At 38.3% G+C, this 12,677-nt stretch overlaps 1 protein-coding gene across 1 annotated transcript in view; it reads left to right on the forward strand.

Moving 5' to 3' along the window:
• LOC149016148 (rho GTPase-activating protein REN1-like) overlaps positions 1–12,677 on the forward strand; it is a 117,931-nt gene that overhangs the window by 89,541 nt on the left and 15,713 nt on the right. The window contains exons 18-23 of the mRNA XM_089157275.1: positions 364–424; positions 522–605; positions 764–877; positions 968–1,134; positions 1,296–1,359; positions 1,455–1,664. Of these exons, the coding sequence (XP_089013401.1) occupies positions 364–424; positions 522–605; positions 764–877; positions 968–1,134; positions 1,296–1,359; positions 1,455–1,664 (700 nt within the window). The remainder of the gene's footprint in view (positions 1–363; positions 425–521; positions 606–763; positions 878–967; positions 1,135–1,295; positions 1,360–1,454; positions 1,665–12,677) is intronic.

Raw genomic sequence — 12,677 nt, forward strand, 5'->3', positions numbered from 1 at the left:
ACTGGCTTTTATCTTCACCAAAAGTCGTCTTCCTCACCAATTCAGTACCCTCCTAGGAAAGCTGGGAATGCTTGAGATTCACTCTCCAGTTTGCAGGGGAATATTAGAATGTAGTAGGGGTGCTTCAGCTTTTTTATAGTCTATTTTAGCTTAAATTGTAAGTTGTAATACCAGTTCTTTACCATTTACCTTTAACTTCGCTTAGATTGTATGTTGTAATATCAGTTATTTACCATTTACCTTTAACCTCCCCAAGGAAGTAGCTGTAATTCTATGCCATTAGTGAACATAGGCAAGAGATTGCATCACTTAATTTTCATGTTATTTCATTTTATCTAACAGCTGATTATTTGCTTTAAGCAGGGCTGTAATTTTGAGGCTTGACATTGCTAAAAATGACTTGCAAAATAGGATTGCAAAGGAGGTAGTGCTTTCTGTTTTTTATTTTATTTATAGAGCAACTTTGTTTGAAATTGTTACAAAAATCCTAATCAAATTTAATTTTAAAATTTTTGTTCTAGGAAAAAGGGAATGTGATCCTGAAATCAAGACTGGGGAGACGAAAGGAGGCTTTGCATGACCATCGTTTGGCTCTTGAGCAAGATGTATAATCTATGAAAAGATGCTTTCCTCTTTCATTCTTTCCATAAGAAACAGCTCAGATTAATTGTTTCCAATAATGTTCAACACAATACTTCTGTCTTTGAATGGATAGCTTGATGCTGATTGTTATGTTAGGTGTAATCTTGATTCTTGGCTATAGGTGGCACGACTACAGGAACAGTTGCAACTAGAGATTGATTTGAGAGAAGCCTTGGAAGCTGAACTTAGTATTTCCAGTGGATCTTTTCCTGTCTCAGCCACTATTGATTGCACGGTTAGTTCAGTAAAGAAAACAGCAGTTTCGTAATATTGAATGAATGATTTGATTTTTACACCAGACTTACAATTTGTAAATTTGCTAAAGATTAAGTCAGATCTGGAGGAAATTGCTGTTGCAGATGTAGATGTCATTAATTTGAATGACAGTGTTTCTGATCTGCAAGTACAGCTTGATCAACGTCAGAAAAATCATGTGTCTGTAAAAGACTCACATAGTCACCAGCAACAAACAACACATTTTCAAGCACTATTGTGAGTTCTTTTTTCTTTTATCCGCTCTTTATGGACATCTGTTCTTGGATTGGGGTTGTAATACTTTAAAATAAGATTGATACGTGATTTAAGTGGCTATTTTTTTGCGGTGGATTTCTGGACTTAGTAAATTGCTTTGCTGAAACACTTCCTCAACACAGGGATGACAATCGACAGGAAGCTATTGAAATTACAGAACCATCACACCCTCATCAAAGGACAAGAGTAAGTATTTTATATGTTGTGCAAGTTTGGAATGTGTATCTTCCCTTGCTATTGATTCTCACCTAAGGATGGATGTCTTTTTCTATATTCTACAGAACACTAGTCTGGATGGAGAGGACTGTGAGAATGTGAGGATTCAAGAACATCAATCTTTATCAAATAAGCAAGCATCTCACAAAAAGCTTCTCAATTCGTTGTATGACAACCATATGAAATCTAAGGGGGTCCCTGCTACATCATCTGCTATGCTGCCAGTGGTAGTGGAGCCTGCTGCTTCATCCACCTCCAAGAAATCTAGCATGAAGGTCCTTTTCCTTTTCTCTCATATGCCTTAACTAAATTTTATTTGACCAAGTTCATTTAAATGGAGCTGAACCAGCACTTCAAAATTTTATTAGCTTTGAGTATAATACGTCTTTTTCAAAAAATTAACCTCAATCTTCTGGCGGAAAAGGAAGGAGAACATAACCCCATAATACTGAGATCCCCTTTGGCTTGGCCATTAGCTGAATAAGAGATCCCAATCAAGGGTGTTAAATCTCAGTCAACTCGATTTATTCTAAATCTCAGTCTTCACTTGGCATTCCAGTTCCCCACTATATGCTCTACAATGAAATTCAGAGCTAGATCTGAAGAAAAGGATCACTTGACAGGAGAAGAGAAAAGAGTGTATGATTTGGCTCGTCATAAAGACAAAGGCCACCACACTGTTTATGATTAGAATTTAGAGGCCATTACAAGAAAGGGTTAAACTCCTAGCAAAATACGTTTTCTACACATGCATTATGAACCTTGACAATCTAGCATGTCAACAGTCATCCTTCAACACCCTCAAATTGGTGCATGGATATCTCACATGCCCAACTTGGAAATAATAGGATGAAAGGATTGGCAGTTAGACCCTTAGTGAAAACATCAGATGGTTGTCAATTGTGACTTGTGAAAAGTACAAATCAGGCCGTTTTCAAATTTCTCTCTGATAAGCTGACAGATAAACCAGCGTGTTTTTCTCTATTATTCCAACCCCCAGGCCATATTTATTGCTGTTGTATTTTGTAGTAGTCTCATAGGCCTCTGGAGCTGTTCTTATATATTGGAGGAATTTCCTCAATGAAATCAGTTCAGAAAGCCCTTGAACCATTCCCTTTTTTAGGATGCATATTAAAGTGTGTAGATTAATTATACTACAAGAATCATAACAAACCTTTTCCCGTTTTCCCAACTAAATGGAGTCGGCAGTGCATAGATTAATTATGCACATGTTTAAGGTGTTAATTGTGTGATTAGTGCAATCTCACAATACTTGTAATATTGTCAAAATTATAGACAAAGTTGTGGCCTCTATATTATGGGAAATTTTCAGCGCCACCCCCCTGAGTTACCCTTTTACAGTAATGCCACCCCGAAGTTATCCAATTTATCTATTAGACTCCTTATAAGGTGAAAATGTATTAATGACACCCCCTGCCGTTAGGAAACAAAGTTAAATGCTTGATCTAAGCAAGTTGAATTTTTCAAAAAGACAAGAATAACCTTGAATGAAAACCTAATGCTCGACTCATTTCTTCATCTTCCTTTACTGTCTACCACTTCTTCCTCTCTCAATCGTAGATCCTCTCAAAGTTTGGGAGATATGCTTCATGGGTAGTGTTTTTAAACTTAGGATGTGGGGGTAATATTCGAAATGGACAAATAAAAACTGAGACTAACAGTGTTAGTAATACGGGGTTTGACTGATAAATTGGGTAACTCATGGGATGACATTAATATTAGGGACAACTATGGGGGTGGGACTGATGATTTCCCCTATATTATTAACAAGCCAATTCATTCTCTATTTTCTCTTCTTCTCTTTAGTCTCAACTTGGCCTATCACTACTGCCGCCATCATTGTTGCCGCCACTACCACCACTGCTGAGGCTTCTGCCTTTGGATTCATCATGGTTGATTATAAACAGGACAATGCTTGTCAAACCAAGCTAGCCATCTGACGATTAAGAAACCCCATCCTACCAACACTAGTATCCTACTGTGTACTGTTGTCACCACCAATATCGTCCTTTTTTCTTCCTTTAGGAGATCCTTTTTTTCTGATCATGTCAGTCCACCACCTTTCGCCACCAAACCCACTCACAAGGAAGTTACCTCCGCTAGAGATCTCCAGGTACAAACCCAACATATTCTGCAGCATAGTTGTCAAGGCGTCACCTAGGCGTCACTTAATCGTCGCCTTGGCGTCTGGGCTCCTTCGGAGCGCCTCAAATTGGCGTCGCCTTATTTTTTGGCAATAAAGCGTCCGCTTTTTTTTCTTTCTTTTTTAAATCACGAGAAAGATGCCTAATCGAAGGCATATATTGAAATGCTTATTAGATTCCGATTGTAAAGTATCTATTGTTTGAACCTATATGCATATGTATAATGACGCTACATGTGATCAAATGTTAAAATAAAAATAAAAACAAACAAAATTGAAAGAGAATAAGTTCTTGACCCAAGTCTCACACTCTCACTCTCACTCTAATCCCTAATCTCTTTCTCTCTTCCTCTCTTCTTCTCTTCCATTCCCGCAACGACACTCCGGCAAGCGTGGCCCAGTGACAAGCAACTTCTTCTCTTCCTTTCTTCTTGCGAATTTTTATTTAGGACCTATTATGTGTGGTTTGTAGTATGTTGGATGACTTGAGGTAGTCTGATATTAGTTTTTTTACTATATAAGATATGATAGATTTAGAGTGAATGAGATGTACACTAAAAATTTCACTTACAACGCCTCAACCGCCTCAAAAGCGCCTCGGAGGGCGCCTCGTCGACTCATCGCCTCAATTAGCCTAAACCGCCTTGCATCGCCCGCCGGACAACAGAAAAAACCAAAAAACCCCAACCCCAAAAAAAAAGAAAAAAAAAAACCCCCCCCCCCCCCGTAATACCTATCACGGAGACCGAGGAAGCATGTCATTGAAATTTGCTTAATTTGATTTCATTGCCACATGTTTATATGTCAAGACAGATGTAGTATCCTTCCTGAAGATGCTACAATTCAAGGACAAGGTTGCTCCCCAATGACCTATGGTTATGATGGGCAGAACAGTTGTCCAACTGATCCTTCCAGCATATCAAACAATAACAAAATGGTTCAGCTGGTTTTCTATTCCTGCCAACTGAACCAAGCCTCCAGAGACCCTCCCCCGTGTCCTTCCCACAGCCCGGCGTCTTCCCCCATACCCCCCCCTTCAACTCTTAGTTTGAAAACACGTTTCAGAAAATGAGATCTCGGGAAACCTGGCCAAAACCAGGGAATTTTCCCAGCTTGTCTCAACAGGTGGTCTCAACACCAAATAGGTATACAGGCTATTTAAAGGTTTTAAACATAACACATGAGCTTTTTCTTATAAAAGATCATTGAAAAGATAGAATCCATAATATTGACCTACTAATTTATATAGTAAGTTAATGACAAATACAAAGACTTAGAATGTACTTTAAATATTTAATACGACCATGATCCCCTGGCAAACTAAATGATGCAAACCATAAACTAAAGAAGCAAAGGTAATGATTGCCAAAGTCACCACTTCGCAACACCAGCCTTAATTCTATCCCACGAGCTGCATACCAGTGCATCTTGTATAAGGGTGTCTCACATATTTAAATGAATTTCATCCATCATAAATAAATAGCCTTCTTTTTCAAATTACGTTGTGCGGAAGATATTTTATGAAACAGAAAATTATAAATTTAGTAGGATTACTAAAGAAAAATTTTCACTTGCATAGAATCATATATGAAGCCTCTAAAATAAACGTAGTTTACATTCAACAAAATCTAGCATGTACTTGTAGCCTTGTAGGTATTCTACCAAAAAATTAGATTTTGAGAAGAACAGACACACCTTTCTTTTTCGGATCAAACCACCTTCAATCCTCCTTCCGATAGCAAAGTAGAGCTTGAATGTTGAAGAAATGATGAGATTCCAACCAAAAATCGAGATGAGCTGAAACCAGAGAGAGGAAGTCAAAACCAAGATGAGCTCCGCAAGACCAGCGAGGACTCATTGAAAGGAATGACTTAAAGTTACTTTTAAGTGATTTCAACCAACTCAAACCGAGATATTTTCTTTTTTCCCATTGAAGTTTCATCTAGGTTCAGCTAGAGACTGTGATCTCGACAAAAGTTCCATCGGTTTAACCCAAAATTCATACCATGCTTCAGAGAAACATTTTTGTTTTTACTAAAACCTTAATCTTCTGGTTCTCACATTCATAAAATATCTTTTGAATTGTTATCCATCACTATGGAAAATCAATTAAGTTCCTTTGTTTGTGATCCTGGTTCCTGATTTCCTCTTCCTTGCTCTATTCATTTATAAGTCCATCTTTAAAAAAGAGCTCTTATAGCCCTCTTCTAGCACTTTCTCTCTGTCTGAGGCTAACCACAGTTTTCTATTAGTGATGTGGAACGGTTTCAATCAAGAACAGATCACCACAGGATCAGCAGCAAGAGGTTGGAGCAGCAAAATGCCTTCAATAATTCTAGCCAATGGCAGACAACTGGATTTTGTATGATTAACAGCATAGAACAAATAAAGCTAACAGAATACTTGACAATAGCCCTTGGAAGGATTGATATTAAATCTCAAAACAGCAGCAGAATTTGTCTCAGATTGTTGAGTAGTAGAGACAAAACTGCAGCTCGGAAATTAGGTTGACTGACTACAAAATTGCAAGGCTTTAATAATCAGTATCGAAACCTCCTGTAGCTGTTCGATTAATGGGGGCTTGCAGTAGTCTCAGAACTCAATAAGGTGGCCACAGTTGCAGAGATTCAGACTGAGACACGATAGAAGTAGGGGGGGGAGTTTTTTCAATAAGAAATTAAAGGGCTAGGGGTTCAGGTCTCTCAGCTCTTAATCCTTTTGCCAGGACAATACCAATACTCATACCGTATTCTTTTAGTCACTTCTCTTATAAACTAAGTCTAATAGCAGTAGAAACCACTTGGGGCCCCAAATCTTTTAGAAGTCTGTATGGATGTTGCACTGATTCCTGTGGGACCCACTTTAAAAAATCTCTGAGAGTGCTGCCTCTGCTGGCTCTAGTATCTTGTGGTCCTTATCTTAATAGTTTAAAATAACTTCCAAGTATATAGCCTTCACTAGTGTCTTGTGGTCAAGACAAATGGACAACTATGCCCCCATCATAGATAGAATTGACTTGTCTGGAAAGGTCTTTAATTTGGTCTTGGACCCACTGGATCTCCAGTGTAAAAATCCTGTCAACCTAGATATGGGCTATGGCACTGTTGGCACAAACAGCATTTGGCCTTCTTTTCTTTACTTTTTTATCCATATTACTTAACCAGTCTCCACCATTACTTGTATCACTACTACCACAGCCACCACCACCCAAACCAACAGCATGTCGGTAACCTCCACTATCTCTTACTATTGATTATTGGATTCATTTCCTTAACCCCTCCATGAAAATCGCTGCTTGGGTCAACCTTATTTTCTTCGGACCCTCCTCGCACACATCTCTCTCCCCTTTACAAACTAGCATAATGTAACCTGCCATATTATCACGCAGGTCCCTCTATTGATTGCTCTCCTCCACAAACTATGTTGTGAAACACAATGTTTGGCTGAATGGCTTATGGATCAATGATCTCAAGCCCTCTATTTATAATTAAATGGAAAATACACTATTACAAGGAATAGAATTTTACATGAATACAAACTCTAATTTAACTCCTATACAAACTCTAATTGAACTCCTAATAGAATCCAACACTCCCCCTCAAGTTGAGGCATAGATATTAGTCATGTCCAACTTGCCTACAATAGGAAGGAAATCTTTTTCTTTCAAACCCTTAGTGAAAACATCTGCTACTTGGTCTCCAGATCTTACAATTGGCATGCAAATAAGCCCTTGTTCCAACTTTCCTTTGACAAAAAACCTGTCAATTTCAATGTGCTTAGTTTGATTATGTTGCACCGGATTATTAGCAATACTAATAGCAGCCTTGTTGTCACAATATAACATCGTAAGGTTTGGAACTTGGACTCCAATATCTTGCAACAAGCCTTTCAACCATAGTAGCTCACAAACTCCACGAACGATAGCTTTATATTCAGCTTCAGTACTAGATAAAGTTACCACATTCTGTTTCTTACTTCTCCAAATAACTAGATTACCTCCAACAAAGGTACAGTAACCTGAAATTGACTTCCTGTCTGAAGATCTAGCCCGGTCTGCATCAGTGTATGCTTCTACTTTTAGATTATCAGATTATCAGTGGGTGACAAAAATGTCAAAAATATTCCTTTTTCAGGAGTTTCCTTCAAATACTGTAGTATTATGATAACAGCCTTCATATGAGCTAAATATGGATCATCCATGAATTGGCTCATTATACTTATAGCATAAGCGATGTCTGGCCTGGTGTGGGACAAGTAAATAAGCTTCCCTACCAGCCTTGGGTATCTTCTTTTGTCCACTGGTTCTCCCTCTTTTTCTTTAAGTTTAGCTCCAGCTTCAATAGGGGTATCAATTGCTTTTCACCCTAACATTCCCACTTCTGATAATAGATCTAGGACATACTTTCTTCGAGATAGGAATATACCTTTCTTTGATCGAGCCACCTTAATCCCTAAGAAATACTGTAACTTCCCTAGATCTTTAATTTCAAACTCTCTGCCAAGAAAGTCCTTCAACTTTTGGATTTCTTCACCATCATTCCCTGTGATGACAATATCGTCTACATAGACAATGAGAAGTGTGATGTTAGTACCTGACTTCTTAACAAATAGTGTATGATCAGCATTGCTTTGCTTGTACGCAATAGAAGTCATTGCCTTCAGGAGGCGTCCAAACCAGCATCTAGGAGACTGTTTTAACCCATAAATTGACCTCTTCAACCGACAAACTTTCCCTGCAGTATTGTCATAGGAGAAACCATGTGGGATTTCCATATATACCTCTTCTGCTAACTCCCAATGTAAGAAGGCATTCTTTACGTCTAGTTGGTGCAAATTCCAGTCTTTGTTCATAGCTACAGACAACAGAACTCTGACAGTGTTTAGTTTCACAACAGGGGCAAAGGTCTCCTAATAATCAATCCCATAGGTCTGGGTAAACCCCTTTGTAACTAGTTTAGCTTTCAACTTGTTGACTGATCCATCCATATTTTCTTTAACCACAAATACCCATTTGGAGCCCACTGGTTTTTTTCCTGGAGAAAGTGTAACCAGCTCCCGAGTGTCATTTTTCTTCATTGACTGCATTTCCTCTACCATAGTTGCCTTCCATCTCTTGTCAGCATAGGCTTCCTGCCAACTTTTAGGAACAGATACAGATGACAGAGAGGATATAAAAGCACGGTAGGAGTTAAACAAAGAGTTATAAGAAACATATTTAGCTATGGGATGTTGAGTACAAGATCTGACCCCTTTTCTAACAGCAATAGGAAGACCAGAAGAAGATACCTTAAGGGGAACAGTAGAATATGATTCTGGAGTAGGAGACTGAAGTGGTAACGTATCACCTTTCTCCACCTGCTTTAGCCGGTTGTATTTTTTCCTCTGATAAATATGTACCTCCTTATTCTGGTCAATCTGGTTTTGAAAGACCCCAACAGTGTCTCATAGGAGTGGTCTCCCTTTGGCTAGGTTCTTCACATGGTTCAGAAATCGAAGGGGGAGGATTAGAGTCCTCAGGTATACTAGCCACCCCTTGGTTAGGAAATTCTTCTGGTAATCTTAAGTTGTGTTGGTGTGTGATAGGAAGATCTAGAGTCGGAAAAAACACCTTTACTCTAGGACTCTCCCCCTGGAGAGTTATATAGTAAGGACAAAACTCATGAAAAATTATATCCATGGATACAATGGTTTTCCTGGAGGAGGATAATAACATTTGTACCCTTTCTGAGTAGCAGAATACCCCAAAAATATGCAACATAGGCCGCAGGGAGCCAGCTTACTCTGGTGGGCTGTGATTCTGGCATAACACACGCATCCAAAAACCTTTTGGGGAATAACAAAAGAAGAGGCTCCCTGAAGAATCTCATTAGGACATTTAAAATCAAGTATCCTACTGGGCATCCTATTCATAAGGTAAGAAGCAGTGAGTATAGCATCACTCCAGTATTAGTTCGGTACATTCATGGCAATCAATGGAATAGGCTATCTCTAAGAGATGCCGATTCTTCCTTTCGGCAACCCCATTTTGGGCAGCCGTATCAACACAATTGGTCTGAAGTATTATGCCAGAGTTAGAGAGATATCTTTGAAATTCACCATCAATATACTCTGTGCCATTGTCACTGCGAAGGATCTTCACAGTGGCATTGAACTGAGTTTTAATCATATTATGAAAATCACGAAAACATCAAAAAACCTCATTTTTTTTGTTTCAAAAGATAAATCTATGTAGAACAAGAGTGACAATCAATAAAAGTAACAAAGTACCTATAGCCAGTAATAGACACACGAGGCAGGGACCCCATACATCAGTATGAATTAGCATAAAAGGAATATGTTTTCTATTATGAAGAGAAGGTAAATAAGTAAACGAGTCTGCTTCGCAAAAATGCAGCTTCACAAAAAAATTATCCTCATTACAAGAAGAAACCAAATCAGGAAATATTTTCTTAAGAGTTCTCAAGGGGGGGTGACCCAGCCTACGATGCCACTGATGAAGGTCTGATATTACCGAATGGACCGGATTAGAAGATGTAGTCAAAGCAGAAGCAGATCCTTCAATCAACTCGAGCAAATAAAGTTCATTGTCTAGTTTACCACGTCCAATCTCCTTCTCCATGACCAGATCTTGGAAGACACAGTAAGATGGGGAAAAAATCACTTTATAATTCAAGTCATGTGTAAGACTATTGATAGAGAGCAAGTTAGTAGAGAAAGAGTGAACATGTAAAACTTTAGACAAAGAAAGTGATGGAGAATGCTGAATGGTCTCTTTTCGAGCAATGGAAGAATAAGAGCCATCAACAATTCGAACTTTATCCTTTTAAGAAGTTAGAGAATATTGTAAGAAAGAGTAGGATAAACCTGTCATATGATCTGTGGCTCCTGTATTCATGATCCAAAGAGTAGAAACTGAAGAAACTTTAAAGCCTGTAAAAGTTTTACCTGAAGTAGCAAGGTAGGAGTTGGTATGGGTAGTAGATGAAGCACTGGTCGAGGTTGTACCGGCAGTAAAAGACTGTAGAATACGTCGCAGAGTAGCGAACTCCTCCTGTGAAAAACCAACATCTGCAGTGGGTGTGGTGGAAACTGTCTCAGAAAGATTAGCCTTTGGTTTTCCCTTTCTTTGTGCTCGATTTTGCTCAAAATCAGCAGGCTTCCCATGCAGTTTCCAACAATTTGCCTTGGTATGATATGGTTTGTGACAGTGCGAACAGACTATAAGGCTGATTTCTCCATAATAGGAGTATGAAGCATGGCTAAGTGACGACTTTCCTCACATTGAACAAGAGCATAAGAATGTTTTAGTGTAGGAAAGGGAGAACGACTTAAGACTTGTACTCTAATCTGATCGTACTCCACATTCAAACCTGTCAAGAAGTCATATACCCGAATCTTATCAATGTGCTTCCTATAAGTAGTCACATCATCTGGGTTAGTGGGATGATAATCCCCATAATGATCCAACTCCTGCCAAAGAGATCGCAACGCGGCATAATATTAGGCCACAGTTAGTTCCTTTTGGGTAGTCTGATGAAGCTTCTTTCGTAGCTCATAAACCTGTGCATCATTCCCCAACTATCCATATGTTTTAGTAGTAGCCTTCCAGATTTGGGCTACAGTATCAAGTAATAGATATCTGTTGCTTGTGTACCAAGATGTTACGCAAGTGCACGTGTCGCAATCAAGTAATAAATGATAAGTAGAGTATCGATCCCACGGAGAATTATATCCTTAATTTTCAATGTAAGAGTAAAATTGATTTAAATGAGATCAACAAGATTGATTTGTGATTGACTAACTAATTAACCAAATGACAGGTAATTAAACTAAAGAACTAACGTGGAGATTAAGCAATAGAGGGAACTTAGTGAGTGAAGAGAGTGTTGGGAATCAAGTTTCCCTTCCCCTGAATTTTATAATGCAAATACTAAAGTAATACTACAACCCCAAAATATATCAAGAACTTGGAATGAATGACAATATGGTATTTTCCAATACACATAGGCTAGCATCCTAAATCAACATCTGCATATTCCTATGAAGAATTGATGTATGAATGCAATTTAAACCCAATCCAATCAATGGTAATGTGAGGTAATTGGGTATTCCTACCCAACCTACTAATTAACACAACCTAATTAAAGATTATGCTAACTCACACAATTCAACAAACATCTAGAATGCATTAACTTTCCAGCTAACTCAATCATAGCATCCGTTCATGAAAGATCATCTAAGAACAGAAATTAATCAATATAAATCATGTTGAATTCATTGACAAAAGGTTGTATTGTAGTAAGACTAAAGAACACATGATAAATACATCTCAACATTCAGGTTAGGTACTACTATCATCCCAACACAACACAAGTTTAGCCCATAACAGACATTAAAAACACAGCAGTAGTCATAGTTAACATAAAGCTAGAAGATGAGAAGATAAGTTTATAAGAATGAAAGAAACTAAAGCTTCAATGCTTCCACATGAGCTCCAGCCTTCTTCTCAGCAGATCAGCAACTCCAGCAGCTCTCCTTGCTTCCGCATGAGACCAGCCTTGGTTCTATCTTCTCTCCTCTCAGCCGTGTGTTGCTATGTCCCTTGCCTTCTTCTCCTCTTTTGTCTCTCTTTCCTCTATAAATGTATTCAATCATTAGGGTAGAACCTGGCCATAGGATTAGAACATTCCTCCTGAGATCAAGGGCTGAGAACCATCATGTATTTACAAGAATATTGTCCACTTAAGTTAGCCCTTTCTGGTCATTTCCATTTGAATTGGATCTGAGAATATTCTGTTCCGTTGCTGTAGCAATGTTGCAGCAAACTTCACAACAAAGTTAGAGGACAACTTCTTCTCCTATTATGGCTCTTTACCTACATTTTTCAAGAGAAAGATAAATAATCAAATTCATCCACAAATCTGAAGAGAAATTCGTGTAAGAGTGACAATAATGAACTAAATAAGATGCAACATGTTAAGACTAAATAAGACAACATCTAATGAATACTATCACTAAAACAAAGACAAAATACTCCTAAATCAAGCCATCTTAAGTATAAAGTTACCAATCTTAACTCTATTTCATAGAGTTATCAATATCCACGGGCAATATTTGGAATCAT

The sequence above is a fragment of the Hakea prostrata genome, chromosome 5 (genome assembly GCF_041222555.1).
Source record: "Hakea prostrata isolate BN-2017 chromosome 5, UWA_Hpros_2, whole genome shotgun sequence".
NCBI classification, from domain to species: Eukaryota; Viridiplantae; Streptophyta; class Magnoliopsida; order Proteales; family Proteaceae; genus Hakea; species Hakea prostrata.